Source organism: Meriones unguiculatus, chromosome 10 (genome assembly GCF_030254825.1).
Source record: "Meriones unguiculatus strain TT.TT164.6M chromosome 10, Bangor_MerUng_6.1, whole genome shotgun sequence".
Taxonomy (NCBI): Eukaryota; Metazoa; Chordata; class Mammalia; order Rodentia; family Muridae; genus Meriones; species Meriones unguiculatus.
In genome coordinates this window covers 11,183,375-11,206,211 of record NC_083358.1, presented here as the reverse complement: position 1 = coordinate 11,206,211, position 22,837 = coordinate 11,183,375, and the positions used below count along the sequence as shown (strand labels likewise).

Sequence of the window (22,837 nt, the reverse complement as noted above, 5' to 3'; positions counted from 1 at the left end):
GGGTCCACTGTCCGAGGCTGAGGGGGGACGGAGGTCCAGCCCGCCGAGGTTCTGCGGGGACGGCACACAACGGTGGCTGGAAGACGGAGTTCGACGCAGATAACACAGTCATGTGAGTGACCCTGTCCCGGAGAGTAGCTACTCCGGGGTCCCGGGGCGTTTTCCACCGGGCGCGTCCGCGGCAGCTTCCCCCTATGCAGCCGAAGCAGTGCAGGCACTTGCCCGGCGGGCGGGGTCCGAGCGGCCGTTGGCGGCTTTGAAAGCGCAGCGGCGGGAATGTTTGCAGATGCGAACCGGCGAGGTAGGCCTCTGCGTCGCCAGGTCGGACCCGGGGGGCGGTGGGAGAGGACTAAAGGAGCCAGCCCCCCAGACCTCTGCGGGGAACCTCGTTACGGCGCAGTACCGACCCGGGACACTAGTGGAACCCGGGTCCCGCGGCCTGAGGGCGGTGCCCGCGTCCGTGGCTGCTTCTCCGCCCGGAGTGGGGCGGGGCCTCACCGTGGAGTCTGCGCTGTGGCAGCTCCGGGCTGCACTGTCTGCACTGCTTTGAGCCCTGGGCTCCGACTGGACATTAGTTCTCCAGTTCCTGGCCTCGAGTCTTTTTTTTTTTTTTTTTTTTTTTTTTGTCTGTGCATCCTGTTGCTCTATTCCTATGCTCCCTGCGCGAATACGAGATCGTTACTTACGAGGGAACTTTTTTTTATCACGTGTTCATTCAACAACTGTTGTCTCAGCCACTGCTATAGTAAAGCGCTAGAAAGTAGAAATTGAAATAGATACAGGGAAAAAGATCATTCAAACCCTTGCTGCTTTTTGTTGACATGTTACGCCCAGTCTGTCATTTCTTTTAGGAATGGCATTCTGCGGGCCACTCAGAATTAAGACTCTTTGGAAGTGCTGAGGAATGTAACATCTTGTCCTTGGGCACCTCACACTGAAGGCCCTGATCTCCGAAGCTTAGCAGCGCTGAACCTGGTTAGTACTGAGATGGGAGAAATGCCTGCTTTGCATACACGCCCTCCCCATCCCACCGCAGTTTATCTCATCCATGCCCAAGAAAGACCTCCCAGGTGTTCTCATGGACCAAGTGTTAGTTTGATAGTTGGCAGGCTGTTGGACCCAAATCCTTCCCATGTGCACACTGCTTAGGGAAAGCAACCAGTCCTTCATTCTTCAGGCATTTGCCAAGTGCAAATGAGAAGGTTCTTGGGTGACTGGACTCACTTGAGTGACTTGACTTGACAGTCACTGAAATTGTTAGAATCAGAGCCTGGGCTCTGGCAGTCCTAACAAGCTGGGCTCAATAGGCTGTGATCCTCAGTAGGCCAATTAAAAGGACAAGTGATAGAGAAAAGAGATGTATCCATGGTGAGCACACTAAGAAGAAGGAAGCGGTCTAGTGACCCACATCCACCAAGTCCATCTTTGGTGTTCAGACCTGAGGCAGAAGATTAAACAGAAAACGGAAGGTGTGCACACTTAGCAGTCCTACCTACAGCATGGTCCTTCCCATCCCCAAGCCACTGTTGTCCTGGTTTCATTCTCTCCTTCAGGAGGATCTCACACATAGACAGAAAAGCTCCTCTGGCTGGCACCAGGTGTCAGCCTTTCCTTCTCCATTAGATTCCTGGGCAGGTTTCCATTTCTTGGTGTTTGTTGTCTCAGACGGAAAGCACCCGAGTGACTCGTTAGAATGACTTTGCTCCTGCCAGGACAGTTATAACACAGCTATAGATTTTAGAGACATAGCAGTGAATAAAACAAACGTAGTCCCTGTCTTGAGCACATGCGCAAAAATATTATTGTAGCTATGATAAAATAATAAAGCTGATTGCAGGTGGATCTGTAAAAACAATAATCCTTGGAAGATTGAAAAGTAATTTTTTATTGAATGGTTGCAGTGAGTTTCCTGGGGAAAAGAAAAGCTAAGAACTGAATTATCACAAAAAATTATAAGAACCTTCTAGTTGAGCCCTTTTATCTTACAGGAATTAAGACATGGTATAGCTGAAGAGATGGGACTGGGGATGTAGCTGAGGTGGAGAGTGTTTGCCTCAAGGAAGGCCCCGAGTTCTGTGTTCAAACAGACGTGCACACACAAAAAGAAAAGGAAGAGGAGGTATTCAACAAGAAGGAAGCAAAGGCCAGGTAATACAGAGTCTTGTAGACCATGCAGAAGGTTTTGGTTTTGACTTTTAAGAATGGTCTCAAAACTGAACAGTATAGCAAATGATACTCTATTTGCACAACCTTAATTCATTTCATTTTTATCCTAAACCATGCTGTGGGTTTCAGTGCCTTTTTAAAAATGGAGTCAGCTGGAACTAGGGAGGCAGCTCCATTGATGGGGTGCTGGCCTGCCATACAGTATGGCCAGGGTTCATCTCCCAAACCACATGACACTGGACATGGATGCTCACACCTGTAATACCAGTGCCTGGGAGATAGAGGCAAGAAGATGAGAAGTTCAAAGCCAGCCTGAGATATATGAAACCCTGTCTCAAAAAGATAAAAATAAGGAGTTAAAGAGTAGCTCCATGCTGCTCTTTCAGAGGACCTGAGCAGAGTTCCCAGCAGCCACATCAAGGGCTCACAACTGCCTGTAACTCCAGCTCCAGGGGACACGACACACTTGTCCAAATGGGAGTATACAAGCACACCCATGGTGTAATGTTCACACAGTCACACACTCATACATAAGTTAAAAAGTAAATAAAGTACAGTCAGTTATATATCTTACAGCCAACAGCCAGTGGCAGTAAATTACATGCACTGTCTAAGAAGTTCTGATAATGACAATGTCAGTTACAGCCAGGACTCTTGTGAGGAATAGCCATCCATCTATCTTAATAGTCCTAGGGTTGTGAGGGAGGTGATGAGAATGCCAGACCTGCCCTTCCTCTTAAACATGGGTACCAAAGCCCATGCTGTTCAAGGAAATTAAAGTCCACAGGGAAGACTTGTTTAGTCTTCACTTAGAAGTCATGCTTGTCAGCCAGGCATAGTGATGCACGCCTTTAATCCCAGCTCTTGGGAGACAGGCAAGTGAATCTCTGTAAACTGGAGGCCAGCCTGGTCTACATAGTGAGTTCCAGGCCAGCTATATAGTCAGACCTTGTCTCAAAAAAATAAATAAATAAATAAAATAAAGAAAGAAGTTATGCTTGTTTGAGTTTTACCTCCTGCATTAGTATTCCAACTGAGGTAACAATAGGATTAGCTGTGCCCTCTAAAGGCTCTGAAGAAAGTAATAAAAGGCTTGGGATCTCCTTCCCCTGTACCACATCTTTAATACTCCTGAGAGTCGCCTGTTGTTGAGGGAGCTGTTCCACATCGTTGCTCAAGAGTAGGTGGGCGCTGGAAGGTTTCAGCTGCAGACACAGAGCAGGACAGTATGGTACCATTAGCAATGCGTTCAAGCAAGGAAACGGACACTGCAGGTATCCACACTTGTAGTATACGTAGCATAGGGAATCGCTCCTGACTGAAATGTTACATGGAAACTTTCAGAAGTAAGTTTCTGAGTACCTTTCATTATATCTGCTGCATCACATGGCAGAGCGCTTTACTGCATCTGTGAGTGTGTGTGGTTGTGTGGGGTGTGCAAATGTATGCGAATGTGTGCTTGTGAGTGTGTGTTTCAGAGGTACACAATCAGTGTCTTCCTTAGTCACTTTCCACCTTAGTGTTTGAGTCAGGCTCTCACTGAGTCTGCAGCCCACTGCTTCTGCTAGACTGCCTAGCCAGCAAGCCTCTTCACCTGAAGCCTTCTGCTCCCCCCATCCCTCCAAGCACTAGGATTTTTTTTTTTTTTTACAAGGGTACTAGGGCTCAGACTCAAGTTCGCCTGTATAGCAAGATCTTTACTGACTGCATCATCTCCCCAGCCCTCTTTTAAAAAAGAGAAATTCTTGAGGAAAGTAATCCAAATCCACTAGACCTGACCTCCCATGAGAGTGCATAATCTTGTCTCCAGTGACCTTCATAATCACCCCCCATGGGATTCTTAAAGGGCCGCCACCTCTCAGTACCAGACAAACTTTTGGAGTACAGCAAACCCTTTCCAAATTATTCTAAAGCATCCTGCGTATAGTAATTCATACTTATAATTCCAGCTCTAAGGAGGCTCAGGCAGGAGGATTGCCACCACTTTGAGATAAGACGTGGCTACACAGTATATGCCAGGCTAGCCTGGGCCATAGAGTAAGACCCTGTCTCTGGACAAATGAAGGGGGAAAAAAATTAGAGATTGGGATATAGATACAGCTCAGTTGGTAGAGTATTGCCCTGGCATGCAGAAAGGTTGGGTAGGAAAAATGGTTTAACAGTTAATACTTGATGTTCTTCTGGAAGACCCAAGTTCAATTCCTAGCACCCACATCAGGTGGCCCATAACCAGCTATAACTTCAGTTCCAGGGAAGCTGACACCTTTAGCCTCCCCAGGCACCTGAATTCATGTGCAAAGACACATACTGCCACACAAAGAAACAAATGATTAAAAATAAAGTACATATATATATATATATATATATATATTTTAATGATTCAAGGTCATCCTCAGCCAGGCATTGAGTTTGAGCCCAGCCTAGGCTACATGAGACTATACATATGTAAGTACATACATACATACCCAGCTTAAAGAGAAAGTAATTACATTCTGCGTTCTCAAACAATACAGACAGTTAAGAAAAGGTAAACATTGGGTGTCTGACTAGCAGATCCTGGGTTAAATCAGATACTGAACAACTCACATTGAACTTTCTGTACTTGACTAGTACATTACTGTGCTCTTTTGTTTTGTCCAAGGACCAAAGAAATGAATGAGAATGTTGCTGAGTTTCTCCGGAGGCTCATCCTGAAAACGCCTCTGTGTGAGATGAAGACCATCCTAAAAGCCTGGGACTTCTTGTCTGATGACCAACTGCAAACCATAAAGTTCAAGCAGAAAAAGGAATCTCTGGCCCAGGAAGTGATTCTGCTGTGTGAGGTAAGAGCGTCCAAAATTGTCAGCCAAATAAATTAATGTAGTAGAATATAGTCAGACCAGTATGTACTTATGTTAAGGAAGTTTTTCTTTATTTTTTTTAAGCAAAGCTTAAAAGATTCTGAGAAGCAAGAACAATCTTTCCAAAGACAGGCCACAATAGTCAGATGCTGGTGTGCAAAAGCACCTTTGCTGGTTAGGGTGTTCAGTCCCAGGACTGTGGAAGCCGAGGCAGGGGTACAGATATATGTTCAGGTGAAGCCTGGGCTACATAGTGAATTCAAGGTCAGCTGTATAGAAAGACTGACTCAGAAACAAATAAGACGAGATCAGTCCATCCTCTCTGTTTAAAAAAAATTTTTTTTTGATTCAAAATAGATCCAAGAGCCAAATGTAATACCTAAAACTATAAAATATATAGGAAAAACAAGCAGAAAATCATAGCTTATTAAGAGCACCTATGAACAAAAAGGTGGTTCATAAAAGAAAAACCAATTGATAAACTAATGGAATTAATCAGTTTTTTCTTTGAGAAATACTGTTAAGAAATCCACAGACTGAAGGAAGCTTTCTAAACCCTGACCTTTAAAGGACATGCAGCTAACGTATGTTAGAAAGTCTCAAGAGTCAGTAATAAGAAAAAAGAGGATCTCAAAATAACAATGAGAGTGAAAAGAAGAAGAATGACGTGGGCGGGAGAGATGGCTCAGAGACTAAGAGCACTGGCTGCTTTTCGAGAATAACCCGATTCCATCCCCAGCGCCAATGTGACAACCATCTGTGACTCCAGTTCCAGGGGATCTTCCAGCCTCTTCTGGCCTCCAGGGCACCAGGCACACACACGCTGCATTGACATATATTCAGACAAAACACCCATACACATGAAGATAATGTTTTGAGCATATAAAGGATTTGCTTAGACACTTCGCCACAGAACACGTACAGGTGGTAAATAAGCATCCAAAGAAGTGTTCAGAATCACTAGTCATCAGATAAATGCAAATAAATGCCACAGAGCATGGTTGTTAGGATGGCTAGGTTTGGAAAGATGTATCATACCTATTTTGGATAGATGGGCTGTCTGCTGAGCTGTTTGTACCTTAAGCCCAGCATTCATTTTGTGTTTAAGTACTTGGGATCGAAGCCAGGGTCTCATACATGCTGAGTTAACTGCTCTGCCCTGAGCTATATCTTCCAGCCCTTGACAGTTTCTCTAAAAATCTAAATATTTGCCACCATAGATGAGCCATTCCACTGCCAGGCATTCTCTCAAGAGAAATGAACACACATGTATATTAGCACAGCGTTCATCATAGCTAAAACCTCGAAGCACCCCAAGTCCATCCACAGGTAAGCAACAGATTGTGTCGTATTCGCATAACAGAAAACTGCCAGCAATAAAAAAAGAATTGAACTATGGATGCAAAAATACGGCTGAGTGTCAAAATAATTATGCTGAGTAAAGGAAGCCAGATCAAAAAAGAATCCAACCTTATGTTAACATTCGTATAAAACTAGAATATGCAAATGTTATGACAGAAGGAGGAGCCGTCGCTGCTTCAGCACCAAGGATTCGGGGGAGGAGAATTGGGGACAGAAAAGGATCTGGGAGTGAGAGACAACAAGGCCCCCGGGCAGAGAGGTTGCTGGCGGTGTTTGCCACACTGACATGACAGCGGTTCATAAGTATATTTATGGCCACATCTCAAAATGTTAAGTATATTATCTTACTGTGGCTGTGAGAAAATGCCCTTGACAAAAGCAACTTCAGCAAGAGAGGGTTTGTTTTGGCTCACACTGCTTCATGACTCAGAAAGCATGGCAGCATTGGAGGAGCACCTGGCAACCGGAGCACGCTGGCCAGTCAGGTGCCCAGACACCCAGAGAACAGGAAGTATGGCCAGGCTCCAGAGCCCCATGGCCCCGCTCCCAGTGACCCCCTTCCTCCAGTGAAGCTCCACCCCCACCCCCAAATAGTACCACCTACTGGTGAGCAGGTACTCAGCATGTGAGCCTGTGGGGACATTTCTCATGCAAACCACATCATGTGTGCAGTTGAATGTATGTTCAAGAGTGGGGTTTTTGTTTTGTTTTGTTTTGAGACAGAGTCCCATTCTGTAGTCCTGACTGGTCTCAGACTCATTACAGTCCTTCTGCTTTTGCTTCCCAAGTACTAGGAGTACAGCCTGTGAGCCACTATCGCTGGCTTTTTAACATTTTAAAATCTATAAGTTGAGTGATAAATGTGGAGTGAGCGTCAGGAGAATGCGGGCTGTTGGTTAACAAGAGAATGTAGGTTGGAGATAGACTATCATATCAGTACTTCAGGCTTACTAATAGAGTGCTCTGACCAGCCCTAAAATGGGCTTGAGGGGGATAGCACCCCATTTCCTAATCAGTTTACCCTGTCTTTCAGGAGAAGTGTGCAAGTATTGATGATGTGGCTCTTCTAGACATCGCATGTAAGTTTTGGGGACTTTTCCTTACACATTGGAGTTTGGTTTCATCAGAGGGAATTTCCCATGTTAATGCAGATTCTAGGGTCTAGAGGTGGCTCGGCAGTTAAGAGCACTGACTAATCTTCAGAGGACCTGAGTGCAGTTCCCAGCACCCACACTGTGGCTCAGATCCACCTGTAACTAGTTGCAGTGATGTGATGCCCTCTCCTGGCCTCTGGGCACTGCATGCACATGGTGCGTAGACTCAGGCAGGCAAAACATACACAGGAAAATAAGCAGATCTTTAAGGATGCAGATTCTAGAGTTGAGAGGCCTGGTATCAAGTTCCTGCTCTCTCACTGGCCTCTAGTGTCCTTTGCTGTGCTGTATCTCCTCTCTGACGCACAGACCTTCCCTCAGTCAGTGGACTTGAAACTGTTTTTAGGACTGTGGAACGAAGAACATTTAGAAACAGGAACTGGTTCATCTTGAGCATAAAACATGACATATTGGACTTTTATTTTGTTACACATTTGGAAATGCGCCACCAAGAATTTGCCTAAGTGCAGCTTCTTTCTTCTTACTACTCGAAATATTCTTTCTTCAGTATTCACTTACGAACTTTAAGAACACAGACCCTACAACCAGATTGCTTGGGTTGGTTTCACGGCTCCATCATTGCTTCCCTGTGGTGCCGGGGGATGGTGGCTCATGTCACTTGCCTTGGTATTTTGATAGATCTGTGTAATAATGATAATAATCGAGTATGGTTCTGGTAAAGGTCAAATGAACATGCAAGTCAAGCACTGGGAACAGGTTTCTCTGGGTATGGGATTGTTTTTATTCTTAACTTTTATTTATTGCGGGGGTGTTGTGCACACAAATGACACAGCTGCGGACATCAGGACAAGTAGCTGGAGTCAGTTCTTTCCTACCTTGAGGGCCCCAAATCAAACTCAGGCTGCCAGGCTTGGCAGTGGGTACCTTTAACAGCTGAACTGTCTCTGGCCCAGGGCCTGTTTGTTTGTTCACCTTGATGTTCACCTTTTAGGTGAAGGGTAATGGAGCTCTTAAAAGAAGTTCTGACTTTCTGTTGCACCAGTGTTGGTCTTGCCAGACAATTTTACCAATGAAGTCTCAGGAGCCAGATTCTGGAGTAAAAGCCTAGTGACTCAGAAAGGCAGAGAAAGCACCCAGCTGACCCCCTTACTCAGTCGATATCCCAGAAGGAAGAACTTTTTCCTTCTCCCCCGTGTCTTAAACGCCCCCCCCCCCCAAACTGAATGCCCTGCCTTTTTCTTTCCTGTGTGTCTCTCTATCCCATCCTCTGGACTTCCTCTCACTCTCTATGGTTTTTTCCTGTGTTCCCACCCTGTCGACTGGCTGCTTGCTCTGCTTCTTAACCTATGGTTGACTTTATATAAGCCTATCTACAGAAAGTTGTTGGAATAAAGGTGTGTGCTAGGGCTGAGCCATACCACAACTAGAAATAGATTTCTCCAGAACACAGTCTCAGAGTTCACAATGTGATCAAATATCCTGCAACGCGTCAGCGATATTTAGAGACTAGTTAGCAAGTCTTTACAACTCTAAACACAGAACCAGATAATAGGGTGCTAGAAGATAAATACTTTGGGATGGGCTGGCATCACATTTTGCTCTTTGACACCTGCTGTAGATGAAAACCTATCCATCAATTATCTGTTAACAGGCCCTTTGCCATGAAGAGAAATAGGGGCCAGGAACAGGGACAAGCAGACTCAGGGAAGAAAAAGATGCTGAACCTAGAGAAGGACAAGGAAAACATTGATGCCCCCAAAGTTGATGGTACCCTGCGTGAGGAATCTATATTCCCTTCAGAGATTAAACAAGCTGATCTGAGGTGAAGACACAACACAGGGACAGTTTGAATCCAGAGGGTAAAGGGAAAGAGTTGAACTTGCTGACTTTTGTTTCTCTTCTAGGTACTCTTCTTGCCTTCTGAAGGGCATCTTCTGTGTCACACACTTACTCTTGCCTTCATTCCACATGCATTGAGTGTCTTATTCGGGCAGGGTTAGCCTGGGATATACCACTGAACAAATCTCTCCTCTTCAAAAGTGCCCTGAAGGGAACCAGGTGGCAGTTTGACTGTAGTCAGGGTAGGCCACTGACTAGTAGCTATTGAGAAAAAGATGAGGAATGAGGTGTCGAAGGAACAAGGCCTGCTGTGACAGCTTTGTCAGAGTCATTCCATCTTGTGGGTTCCTGCTGTGTTTTGCATAGCAGATGTCTGTAAAATTGACAGACAAAGGGCTGAAGAGATGGCTCAGTCATTAAGAACTCTTGCTGTTCTTCCAGAGGACCAGGGTTTGGTTCCCAGCACCCACATGGTACCTCACAACCACCTGTAACACCAATCCAAGGGCTCTAATGCCCTCCTCTAGCCTCCATAGGCACCAGGCACTTACATGGTACATAGACAGACATAAATTCAGGTAAAACACCCACATATAGGAAATGTCCCGATTGTTTAAAATAATAAATAAAAATAACAAATGACTTTGCAAAAGTGATGAGAAATATTTAAATTGAACTGTGTCATCTGTGTTGAGTTGAATTATTGGGGTTTGTTTATCTGTAGCAAATTTACTCCATTTAAAGTTTATGTTTTATGGTTTTTTTTTTTTTAAGTTTGAACTTTGATTTTAAAGCTGTGTCACTTCATCCGTGGGTTACTATTATTTTATAGCATTAAAAAGTGTGTTTGCAGTATGATGGAAAGGAGAACCATAAAAACACACTTTGTTCAAAAATGTCAGTGTCCTCTAACACATTATGTTGTGGTTTTAAAAATGAATATATGTTTATCAGCACATACTTCAAACTCCTCAGACACAATACTAGGCTGTACGCCCTTCTCTTTCAGATACTCAGGTTCTCCGGCACCAGAAGCTTTGGAATGTCTTTCAGATGAGTAAAGAACCAGGTAATGTTTTGCACTTTAAATTAAACATCTGTGCTGGTGTTTTGGCAATTTAAAAACGAGTAGTACATGTGGTCTTTTTGTTGGAGGGTTTTGTTTTGTTTCTAAGACATTGTATCCCTGTGTAGCATAGACTAGCCTGCAACTCACTGTGTAGACAAAGCTGGCCTGAAACTCACTGTAGACAATGCTGCTCTGGAACTTGTGGCAGTTTTCCTGCCTTTGCCTCCAGAATGATAAGATTACAGGTAAGTGCTGCCACGCCCAGCCTAGCTAGCTGCTCCATGGCTCCTTTTGAAAAGATGTGACTCTTCCTCATTTATGTCCCTGGCACCCTCAGGAGCACGTGTGTGGTATAGCTGTTACTGCTCTGGGATGCACAGGCTGGAGACATTGTAGCTCCCTTAACTTTTTTCTTTATATCTCTCTGCACTTTGACAGGTGAAGATGTCGATCTTTTTGATATGAGACAGTTCCAAAGTTCCTTTAAGAAAATTCTTCGGAGAGCATTAAAAAATGTATGAATTAGTCCTCCTGATTTCTATGAAATTCTGTTTCATGATATCTGGGTAGGGGAGGGGGATAATATGCCATTACCTTAAACTGAAGTATTACTTCCGTCTCTCACTGCCCATCCCACCCAGTGCTTCTTAGGGCTGGTACCGCCCAGTGGAACTGTGCCATGGCAGAAGCACCCACCCTTTGCTGACAGTGTCCAGTCATAGCTGGTTGCCTCCTGAGGACTTGAGAGGTGGCTGCTTTGCCCGCGTGAATGAGTCTTTAAACTTACTTAAATGAATTCCCATTAGATGGACCACATGGCACTAGTGGCTCTGCTTTCGGTCATCAGTCACTTTTGCTTTTGCAGTGAGAAGTGAAGGCATCTAAGTAAGACCCTCTGAAAGACATTCCAGGCTTCTCATATGGAGGAACTTGAGTATCTGAGAGAGAAGGTCCTAAGGCCTAGTGTTGTGTCTGAGGTCTTTGAAGTGTGTGCTGATAAACATAATCATTTTTAAACCACCACATACTGTGTTAGATGACACTGACATTTTTGAACAAAATGTGTTTTTGTGGTTCCAAGCCAGCAGACAGCATAACCACCTGCTCCTCCTGGAGTAAGATCTCAGAGGGAGGAAACAGCAAATCAGCCATGCCTCTCTTCAGGTTCTCCTTTCCTAGGTCAAAGCCCAAATGGAAGGAGGGCTAGCTGATGACCTAACGTTGGCCATTAAACTCCAGAGCAAGCCCAGTCCTGGTTGGCAGTTTAGAAAGACTAACGGCTGGCAGTGAAAGAGACACCACACAACCTCCTGTGCTGCCACATTCCTAAGAGGCTCCAGCTGCTGAGACACATTCATAAGAGCATCCGGACTGGTGCACTCTGCTCACTGCCACATAGAAATCCTGCTGTAAACTTAAGGAGGCGCATTAAGTGTGCCAGCCAGCAACACTAAAAGGGCTTCCTGGAAAACCATGCCCCTCCCCTTTTGTCTGTTTTTGAAATAGGATCTTACTATGTAGCCCTGGCTGGCCAGAACTCACAAAGAGTTGCCTGCCTCTGCCTCCCAAGGCTAAGATTAAAGGTGTGCCCAGCCAGATGCTTGATTTTTAAATTTGGTTTCATCACTTTGTGTACTCTTGTTTGTCTGCATGTATGTCTGTGTGCCGAGTACATGTCTGGTACCTGCAACTGTAGTTGCAGATGGCTCTGAGCCACCCTGTTGGTGCTAGGAACCAAACTGTAGTCCTCTGCAAAAGCAGCAAATGCTCTTAACTTATGAGCCATCTCTCCTGCCAGATTATTAAAAAAATTAAAAAATAAATTTGCTTTTATCTATTTTTATATATATAATTTTTTACAATTTATATTGAAATTGTAGCCCTCTCCCTGTCTCCTCCCAGTACTACCCTCCCTTCCTCTTCTCCCCTGTCCCCCTCCCCTAGTCCACAGAGAAGGGGAGCCAGGAAGAAATCTCTTCTTTATAAGGTTACAGTCAGCTTCAGAGTTGACGAGAAGTCTGCAATGTGGATTCGGGTTGCCTGGGGAACACAGCATTCACAGCCGAACCAGTACAAGCCCACTTTCGTGGTGTATTATCCCCAGACTCCATACGCCTTCATTTCCTCCTGCCATCTGAAGAGCACTGTGCCCCTTCTCCATCAGGTATGAACAGATTCCAGCAGCTAGAGTACTCTGTACCCATATTCCAAAGGTGCATGTAGGTATAAGCTGCCCAATAAGAGTTAGTGTAAAATAACCTAGTTCCTATACTCCTAAGGAAAGGACCAGAGAGCTTCTTACAGCAGAAATGAGACGGGAGGTATTATCTTGGTCTAGTTTTTATTTTTAATGTAAAAATAATGCATACTTAATATAAAAACAAATGCAGTTTAGAAGTCCCTAAAGGTAAAAGATAAGTCATCAAAACTCTCCACCCTTTCTCTTCTGTTCACCCCTAAATAGCTACTGTCATTTCGCTATCTCCTTCCAAAGCTGTTTTGTCAGTGTCAGAAATAGTGATTTTTGTATTTCCGAAATCTGCCTATGGCAATTGGCATTTGTGACCATTTTCCATGCAGAGTGTACATGAAACTACCACCTGTGTCAGGGGTAACCTCTCTTTTTAGGGGTTTGCCTTTGTGTCTTATTCACTGTTCTATTATTGTAAAGAGACACCATGACCAAGGCAGTTCTTATGAAAGAAAGCATTTAATTGGGGGCTGGCTTACAGTTTCATCATGGTGGGGAGCATGGCACTGGACCTAGCTGAGAGCTACATACATCCTATCCATAGGGTGGGCTGGACACAGGGACTGGGGCATGAGGTTTTAAAACTTCAAGCCCACTCTCAGTGACAGGCTTCCTACACCTACTCCAAGGAAGCCACACTTTCTAATCCTTGTAATTTCAAACATTTCACTCCCTGGTCTAAGCATTCAAATGTGTGAGCCGGTGCGAACCATTCTTATTCAAACTACCCCTTGGTGTTACACCATCTTAGCTCCTTTCCCAAAAATAATCCACCACCGATTTGGCCCCATCATTACTACTTCCTGTTAGCAGCTCCTGTGCTTGAGCTGGCTGCAGGTGAGCAGCTCGGCGGCTGGCTGCATGGCTTCCCATACAGCTATCTGGTAAAGCAGCCCATTCTCCACTGTCAGCATAGGCCTCAGGGTCCCAAAAAGTGAGAGCAGAATAGAGTTAAATTTCTTTTCACTGGCGAGGGTTGAGGATGGGGCAACCCGCTGTACCAAGACAGGGATCACCCCTGCCTCAGCCTCCCCAGCTGGGCTCCCACCTCCACACAGGGCTCTTTCCATTCACAGTTGCAGCTCCTGCATTTCACTGAGCACTGTGTGTAGGCCCAGGTGCAGCCCTAATGGTCTTGCTCCTTTCCCTCCAAGGCACTGAAAGTTGCTAGCAAATACCAGCACATCATGCAGATGGTTCTGAAGAGCCGGCACCTGGACTCACTCAAGGCTATTGCTTTCGGAGAGTATAATCAGGTGAGCCTGTCAGCCACGCCACAGCTGAGTTTTCCTTTCCACTTACGCCCACTGAACAGGTGGAGGGCCACTCCCAGCCCGTCCGTCCAGATGAGTGGATGGAGCCTTTAGTCACTTCACTTTGTTCGTGCTTGTTTATTCGTTCACAGTGCCATACATACACAGTGTACTTTGATCATATTGGCTCCATTTTCCTCTCTCATCCCCATCCTGCCAAACCCCTTATTCACAACAAGACCCTCCCTACCTTCGTGGGGTGGGGTCCCTTTTGAGCCCATTGCCTTTACTTAGAGCTGCTTGAGTACGCATGGGTGTGCAGTTAGGTACTAGAACAAGAGTGCCTCACAGGGCTACAGCACTGAAGAATATGACTCCTTTCCCCCAGCAACCATTAACTGCCCAGAGCCCTCAGAAAGGGGTGAGGCCTCCTGCACCTCCCTCTCCAAGATGGAATGATGAATTGTTTGGAAGCGGCATTTCCATTTAATGACAAGGGCAGGTCTGCCTCTATGGTCTTAAGGTTTCTTCTGTACATAGCACATGTTGGCACATGTTCGGACTATTTGGGTGGGTGGAATTCTGTAGGGAGGTTATGCCGAATATTATGTTCTAGAGAGAAGTGATGGCTTTCCTCAGGTCACTGTTTAAAGAGGAAGGGTGGTACAGTGACGATGCTCTTGCCTCAAGGTCCTGCCTCTTTGGCTTCTAGACACTAAAGCAAGAACTTCTAACTGTGAACCAAAGTAAATGCTTCTTCCCTTGAAAAAAGAGCATTGTTGTTGGGAGTTTTAAGATGGGATCTTGACTTAGCCGAGGCCTCTAACTCCCAAGTGCTGGGATTACAGGCATGTGCTACCATGCTGGCCTTGTAAGGAGTTAGAGGGTGGTTTTCTCCCCAACTGACCCTTCTTCATCTACCCTCCACCCTCCTGCCAGATAGACATCAACTGCTGTCCTGCTGGCCAACCGCAGCATCATTAGTTGTTGCTCACGTTGTTCTCCAAGCTGGAGAAACTGTCAGGGAGACTCAGTGGAAAGAATGCAAGAAATGTGGGCTCTGGGAGCAAAGTTAGTTTTTCTAAAAGGTGTGTGAGGGGTTTTTCAGGGTGTGAAGACAGTGCTAATGCCCAGGTGGCAGGGCAGTCTCCCATCCCTCTGGCTTTTGTATGACCCTGCACCTTGAGGTAGTTTCGTTTTGTGTTGTGCTAGGGATGAACCCAGGGTCTCACACATGCTAGGAAGGTGCTCTGACTCTGAGCTGTATCCTCTGCCCAAGATGGGTTGTTATGCCAGTTCCCCAAACAGCCCTGCTGCGTGGCTGGATGTCCGAGCTGAGCTCAGTTTAGCCCACCTGTAGCACAGCCATCGCTTCTTTCTACTTCTTAGGAATTTAAAATAAGATTTAACACATTTTACACCTTAGACACAATTAGTATCTACAGCCCAACATGTTCAAATTAGTAACGTGTTCACTTTTCCTTTCTCCCAGACCTTTGAAAATCAGGACTCTACAATGCTTCTGCAAGAAGGAAGCCTTGGACTGGACATGAATTGTATGTGTGCTCAAGACAGAGTATCTTTGCTTTCAGATGGCTGTTGTGCAGGAAAGCACCCGGGCTAGGATCTCATTGCAGAGCTGGTTCATACTTTAAGAAGAACCTAGAATTAAGTATTAAGCATACTATCATAGGTGTCCTTCAGAATTTACTAAAATGTGTGATGTCGTTGAGAGTGCTTTCCTGCCCAGCAGCAAACTGCACTCTTTGCATGTGACTGACAGCCATCCTGTCAAAAAGCGGGTCCTGGGAAAGCGGGTCTCAGGAAGGCTTGGTAACTCCAAACAGGGTCATGGAGCTAGGTCTGTCCAAGGTGGGGAGCCTGGGTTTCTGATGACCTGGGTTCGCTGGTTCTAGAATAATACGGTGGTTGCATTGCTACTCAGAGTCCCTAGAAAACCTAAACTCAAATTAGCAGTGGAAGGACATAGAACTGACACTGGAAACCGAGCCCTGCAGGACTCCAGTGGCATAAGAGCTGTGGTGGGTCCCATGTTAAGACACGTGATAGAGAGGTACTCAAGGTAACGATACAGGATGTGTATTGGAATCTAGATACTGGTGGCACTATAGGTATTTCTTGCTCCCTTTTGTCAGCCTTTATTTTCCAACCGTTCTGTGTAATAACGTTATTTCAATGAAAAGAAGGGACTGGAAACATCTGAGCTCCACAGACCGTCTGCAGTTTGGGAGAGGAAAGAATACTGTGTGTGGTGGCGTGTATTCTGACAGCAGCTCTTCATCTGCACCCGTTCACAGTGGATCCAAATGTCGTTCACGAAAACAGAGAAGAAAAGGAGAGAGTCCACAGAGTCACTCAGGAGACGTTTGGAGCCTATCCTCAGCCACAGCTGGAGTTTGCACAGTATAAGGTAGGATGGTGCAGTGAACAATTAGCACTGTTGTTTTGGTTTGTTAGCGTGCAGGAACTGTAATTGGAAAACATGTCCAAAAGCTATTTCCTTTTCATTGGTTACTTCAATTTTATGTAACACATTTATAAGTTAAATATATCTTTTATTATATTTGTAAGTTCCCTTGTTAGTAAAGGAGGCATCATGAAGTTTTGAATTTGTCTTTGTAATTCAGTTGTATATTGCTGGCTTCGGGGAGTTGGGGGGATATACCCTACTAGCCTACCCACCCACACCTAGAAGAGTACTTAGCACACAGTAAATGCTCATAAATACTTGAACGATTGAGCTGAGTATGGTGGTACACACCTGTAACCCCAGCACAAAGGAGGCTGGGGCAGGAAGCTCGCAAGTTCAAGGCTGCCGGTCTGCTTCGCAAATTGGAGGCAAACCTACCTGACTGACTTAGAAATCCAAATACAAGAAGAGAGAAAGCACATATACTTCCTAGCCCCACTGGCACCAGAGGAAGAAAAATCAGTAGTGTAAATATACTGTAAATTAAATTTGTTCCTGCTGCTGTGCCTCACGTGGCCCCGTTGGATGACCGTGTCGGGATACAGGGGTACAAGTCTGTAGCCACCATTAGAAGAACTTGAGTGTATGTCACAGTCACCCTAACGTGAGCCCATGCTCCTTTGTCTTCCTTCCCAACCCCCAATAAAGTAGTTTCCGTTGAGTCTTCTTACAGCTACAGGACACACTTAAAATCTGCCACTGATCTGCTTACTTGGGCCCGAAGGCTATTTGGTTTCTAAGGGAAGAAGTTGGCACCTTTCAAGCTGGTTTGGAGAGGGCATGTGTTTGTTAATGTGTATGCACACGCAGCTTTGCTCATGTAGTTACGGAGGCCAGGGGTCGTGGTTGGCTACCCTTTGGCCTTGTGCCTCGACACAGGGTCTGACACTGAGCCTGGACCTCCATTTCGGTCGGACTGGCTGCATGGAGTCCCAACTTCCTCCTGTCTCTGCCTCCCTCCCAAGTACTGGGGTTACATATATGACACCTCACCTAGCTTTCACAGCGCTGCTGGAGACCCAGACTCAGGCTCTAACGTTCAAGCCGCAAGCACTTTACCCACTGAGCGTCTTACAGCCTGATTGATTGTTTTTCAGACAAGGTTCTGTGGCCTAGGAAAGCCTCTTTCACTATGTAGCCAAAGCTGGCCTGGACCCTCTGGCCCTCTTGCTTCCTCTCGGTCACAGGTGTGGCCACCACACTGAGCTGTGCCCTGTTAGCTAAGCTCTTTTAAGCTCATCATCTAGGACATTAGCTGTCAGTGTGTGATCTCTGGACTGGCAGAACCAGTCACTTGGGAATGGAGAGAATGCACAGCCCATAGCTCCACCCTGTTCCTCCTGGGTCAGGAGAGGTGTGCCCAGCTCTGTTTGTGCATGCTCCTGGCTGCTCTAGGCTGCACACTAAAGCTGGAGAGCCACTGGTTCAGAAAACAGACCGTGCTGCTTGCTGAACACCTCAGAGTGACTGTGCTCTGTTAGTCTAGGAGTGCACTCACTCCCTCACACCTGATTTTCTCCAACCTCCGGAAATGGCTAGAATAGTGCCAAAGGCACTTGTCCACTCTAACTCACCAGTGGCTACATTTTGCCGTGTCTTTCTCTCTCTTTATTCTAAGCACAATTTGAATTCATTGTAGACATTAATCATCCTGCAGATATTTCAGCATAGTGCCTCAGGTTTTAAGAGTCACTTAAGTTTGGGGCTGTTTTATATAGCATGAACACATAGTACGCATGGGCAGAAGGATCACTTCAAGTTCAATGCTGCTGGTCTACCCATGGGTCCAGGCCAGCCATGCCACAGTGAGCCACTGTTTACAAAAAGAAAAGAAAACCTGAGAGTCACAGACTGTGAGGCTTAGGTATTTGGTGACATTGAAGAATCATTAGAGTTTTAGGGCTGGAGCTATGGCTCGTAAGTAACCTGGACACTGTTCGTTTGTTATGAAGAGACACCATGATCAAGGGAATTCTTAGAAGAGAAAAGCATTTAACTGGAGGTGTGCTTACTGTTTCAGAGGTTTAATCCATTATCCTCATGGCAGGTGCATGATGGGATGCAGGCAGGTGGTGGAGTAGTAGCTGAGAGCTACATCCTGATCCATAAGCAAAGAGAAAGACTCTGGGCTTGGCATGGACTTCTGAAACCTCCAAGTGCACCCCCAGTGACACACTTCCTCCAACAAGGCCACATTTCTTAATCCTTATAACTGTCTCAAATAGTACCACTCCCGGGTGACTCAGCTTTCAAGTATGTGAGCCTGTGGGAGCCATTCCTATCCAAACCACCATGAGTGTTTACATACAGTAGGCCCTGGGTTCAGTCTCCAGCACCTGAAAATTTAAAGTATTCCAAAACACTTGCTGTAATCTGCACACTGGGAGGCGAAGGTTAAAGAGCAAGACCTGGCCTCCATGGGAAGACCCTGAGTAAAATAAAATGACGTCTGGCAATGGCACAGAGATTCCTTTGGGGTCTCCTCTAGATACATACTGAAATATTTCCAGGTCATACTCTGTTATTTTAGGTTTGCCGCTGTCTTGAGTGGGGGAGCACTAACAGCTGAAACCAGAGCTGTTGGTGACAGGTTCAGCTGGATGATATGCATGAGGGACTCATTCTGTGTGACATGTTGGGTTGGGAGGGGCTCTTCTGGCACTTGGCTGTTGAGATGGTGTCTGGCCTCAAAACTTGGAATCGTCCTTGACTCAGCCTCCTGGGAGCTAGGATTACAAGTGTGTGCTACTACATCCATTTTCTAGGTACCCTCTGAGTGTTCTTTTCTATGTGTATAAGTGTTTTACCTGGATGTGTGTATATGCCCGAGATGTGTGTCCATTGTCTGCAAAGGCCAGAAGACAGTGTAGAATCCTTGGAACTGGAGTTAGAGACAAATGGTTGTATGCCACCTTACGGACACTAGGAACCTAATTCAGGTCCTCGGCAAGAATAGCAAGTGCTCTTAACTACTGAGCCATCTCTCCAGCCCTGAGAATCATTGCTTTTATTTAAATGCAAAATGTAACAAGTGCCTGAGAGCAGCACAGACTGTTGGCTTCCCGGAAAGGTAGGGCTTGCTGAGGGAGGTGTGCACACTCAGCCTGACAGTCAGCCTCTCCTGCAGGTCAGGCACCGTGCTGCCACTTTCTGCTGGATGTCTTTCCTAGACCAGACGCTTTCCCTCTTTGCAGTTAGCAAGTTAAATGGGCTCTGCCTGTACTGATCCATGTGAAGGAGTTAATGGAATACACAATTTGTTCCTTATCTCTCATCATCCCAGCTGATCCCAGTATTTAACCCTCATTTATAAATACCTATTTTTTTTGACAGCTTGAAACCAAGTTCAAGAGCAACAGAAGTGAGGGCATCTTGGCTGACAGGAAAGAGCCCCTCCGGTGCCTTATAAAGTTCTCGAGTCCACATCTTTTGGAAGCCTTGAAATCCTTAGCACCAGCCGGTAAGTGGTCAGCTTATCTCATCAGCCAGACAGGTAGCAACAGCTGCTTGCCTCTGAGTGTTCCTACCTCTCGGGCTGCTGCCCATCAAGTCCTGTTTCTTTCTGTGCCCGGTACAGGGTAGGAGAAAGTGCTTCAGACCTTGGCCATTTTTGAACTGATTGTCCCCGTGATGATTCTGATGGTTTTTGTTTTTTGTTTTGCAGGTATAGCAGACGCACCACTTTCTCCGCTGCTCACCTGCATACCAAGAAAGAAAATGAATTATTTTAAAATTACAGATAAATGAGATAGATGCAGCTTTGCTTGTCTTGCACATGCAATTCCAGTTACGGCCGACTGGCTTCTGTGTATAATCTTGTGTTTTAAAATTCAGTCTTTGGCATTGGAAATTCATTGGGACCGAATCTGTCATCCCTATGTGCTCTCTCTCTCTTCTCTTCTACTAAGTACAGCAGTTGTGGGCATTTGAGAAGTGATATAGACTCTGGCATGCACACGCACACACATGTATGTACCCACAAACATGTGGTCGAGAGGCTTTGGGTTTACCTCAGGACTGGGATGCTCAGAAGTCAAGCAAATAGCCTTCTACTTGAACAACAGTGGTTGAATTTGTTGAGATCATACCTACTGTCCTCTCTCCCACTCCTGCTGCTTTCATCCTCAGAAATCTGATTTCAGTTGCTGGTTTCTGTGGAATTTTGTGTGTAGATAGAAGAATCAAAAAACTACCCAACCCAAAACTTGTCGTAGAATCAGAGGGAAGAGACTGGTGCATTTACTACTGCACAAGGCTACATTTCCAATGACTTGTTTATATAAAATAACTCTTCTGTTATACATATGCTTTTCATAACCTCTTATCCATACATGGAACTGAGCATCACTGTTACACTGATTGATGAATAAAGATATTAGCAAACTTGTTTTTAACAAAATCTCGATTGTTTGACTTTACCAATAAAGATCCAGGAGCCAGATACTGGCGTGAAAGCCTGCTAGCTCAGAGAGGCAGGGAAATCACCCAGCTGACCCTCCTCAGCCAGTGTCCCAAAAGCAAAAGAGAGTCTCCTTCTCCATGCCCCTCCAAACCCCTTCTACTTCCCATGTATCTCTCTATCCATCCTCCTGATTCCCTCTTACTCTGTGGTTTTTCTCCTACGTTCACTCCCTGTCAACTGCTCTGACTCTTGACTTTATTTAATCCTGTTTACAGTGTTCAAGTAGAAGGCTCTTGGATTAAAGGTGTGTGCCAAGGCTGAGTCACACCACAACTAGAAACAGGTTTTTCCAGTAAATAACACAATGTTGGTATTCATAGTGTGATCAAGTATCCTGCAACACAAACTGGCATATGAGTTGCCTCGGATGAAGATCAAACAGGCTAAGTAGACTGTATAAATACAGCCACAGGACTGAGTAATGCTTTATAGTGTGATGGGTACAGGCCGTGGACCATCCAATGTGAGCAGATGTGTCGAACATTTCTCTTGTCCCTCGGTGATCTGAGTATTTGGGCTTTGTGCTGGCTAGTTCTGTGTCGGCTTGACAGGAGCTAGAGTTCCCTGAAGGGAGGGAAACTCGGTTGAGAAAAACGTCTTGGTAAGATCCGGCTGTAGGACATTTTCTTAATTGCTGATTGATGGGTGGGGCCACCCCTAGGCTGGTGGTCTTGGGATTTGTAAGAAAGCAGGGGAGCAATACATTACGCAGCATTCCTCTAAAGCCTCTGCTTCAGCTCCTGTCTTCAGGTTCCTGCCCTGTTTAAGTTCCTGGGTTGACTTCCTTCAGTGATGAATGGTGATATGGAAGTATACACCAAATAAACCCTTTTCTCCTCAACTTGCTTTTTGGTCATGGTGTTTTATCACGACAAGGCATAAAGACACTAACTGCCCCCATACATAACTTTTTTTTCAAGATTTTAGTACTTTATTTTATGTGTTTGAGTGTTTTACTTGCATCTGTGTTTGAGTGTTTTACTTGCATCTGTGTATGTGCACTGCCTTCATGCCTGGTGCCCTCACAAATAAAAAGAAAGCATTGGATCCCCTGGAACTGGAGTTATTGCTAGCAGTAAGCCACCATTGGGTGTTGGGAATCAAACCTGTCCTTGTAAGAACAATAAGTGCCCTTAACCACTGAGCTAACCAGCCCCACTAACTCCATTTGACCAGTCCCATACTAGGAAAGCAGTCTGCCCATGAGGTGCCTGAATGGCTGAGTGGAAACGACAAAAGCCGTTGAACTTCCTGGGATATTCTATTACTTGATAGCTCTCCCTGGTATACTTGGCAGGGATGAAGATCTGGAATCTGAACAAGAAAGATCCATCATAGGCTGTATCCTGTAGACCTCCCAGAGTGAGGCTCCCGCTTAAGAAAATTCAAGATTTAGATGCTTAATGGCTATCTGAAAATGCCTGGGGACAGATAGTGCAGTAAATGCAAAGAAAGACAAAGATCTCTGCATTTAGAAATGACTCAGTAGAATCCCTGTCTTAGTTACTTTCCTATTGTGACAAAACACAACGGCCTAAGCAACTTAGAAAAGAAAGCACTTAGCTGCGGCTGACAGTTCCAGAGGATTAAAGCCCAAGACCATTGCTAGAAGGAATATGGCAGCTGGCAGGCAGGCGCAGTGCTGGAGCAGCAGCTGAGGTCTTCTTATCTACAAGCTGGAGGCAGAGAGAGGTAACTGGGAATGGCTTGGGGTTTTGCAACCTCAGAGCCCACCCCCAGTTACAAAGCTCCTCCAACAAGACCACACCTCCTAATCCTTTTAAACAGTTGTACCTTTCTGAGAACCAAGCATTCAAGCAGGGGCCTACGGCAGCCACTCTCATTCAAACCACCAGTTCCCAAAATAACGGCTGTTTACCAAACACTGTACATGTGGCAAGCACCGTGGTACTTAACTCAGGCCCCAGCTCATTTCCAAGCTCTTACAAGCAGGCAGCATGCCGACCATGGTGGGAGCAGGCAATGCTC

General features: G+C 45.6%; 1 protein-coding gene across 5 annotated transcripts; it reads left to right on the top strand.

Annotated features, from left to right (window-relative positions):
- Window positions 1–8: 8 nt before the first annotated feature.
- On the top strand, window positions 9–21,775 carry Cenpn (centromere protein N). 5 transcript variants are annotated; one of them, XM_021638844.2, is made up of 13 exons: window positions 105–301; window positions 852–975; window positions 1,989–2,148; window positions 4,808–4,988; window positions 7,402–7,447; window positions 10,332–10,391; window positions 10,830–10,906; window positions 12,379–12,555; window positions 13,797–13,898; window positions 15,388–15,451; window positions 16,214–16,326; window positions 19,720–19,846; window positions 20,051–21,775. In XM_021638844.2, the coding sequence occupies exons 4-13, from the start codon at window positions 4,818–4,820 to the stop codon at window positions 20,131–20,133; spliced, it is 1,020 nt and encodes a 339-aa protein (XP_021494519.1). In that variant the 5' UTR covers window positions 105–301; window positions 852–975; window positions 1,989–2,148; window positions 4,808–4,817; the 3' UTR covers window positions 20,134–21,775. The 5 variants fall into 5 exon arrangements, with proteins under 5 accessions (XP_060247891.1, XP_021494519.1, XP_060247892.1 ...); XM_060391908.1 differs by lacking the exon at window positions 1,989–2,148 and having other exon boundaries at window positions 9–112; XM_060391909.1 differs by lacking the exon at window positions 852–975.
- The last annotated feature ends 1,062 nt before the right edge of the window (window positions 21,776–22,837 follow it).

Excerpts from the sequence above, each read along its gene's own strand:
- Cenpn (XM_060391908.1), top strand. The coding sequence starts at position 4,818 with ATGAATGAGAATGTTGCTGAGTTTCTCCGGAGGCTCATCCTGAAAACG. Across the intron at positions 4,989-7,401 it reads AAGTGATTCTGCTGTGTGAG|GAGAAGTGTGCAAGTATTGA; the intron begins GTAAGAGCGTCC and ends CCTGTCTTTCAG. Across the intron at positions 7,448-10,331 it reads GGCTCTTCTAGACATCGCAT|ATACTCAGGTTCTCCGGCAC; the intron begins GTAAGTTTTGGG and ends CTTCTCTTTCAG.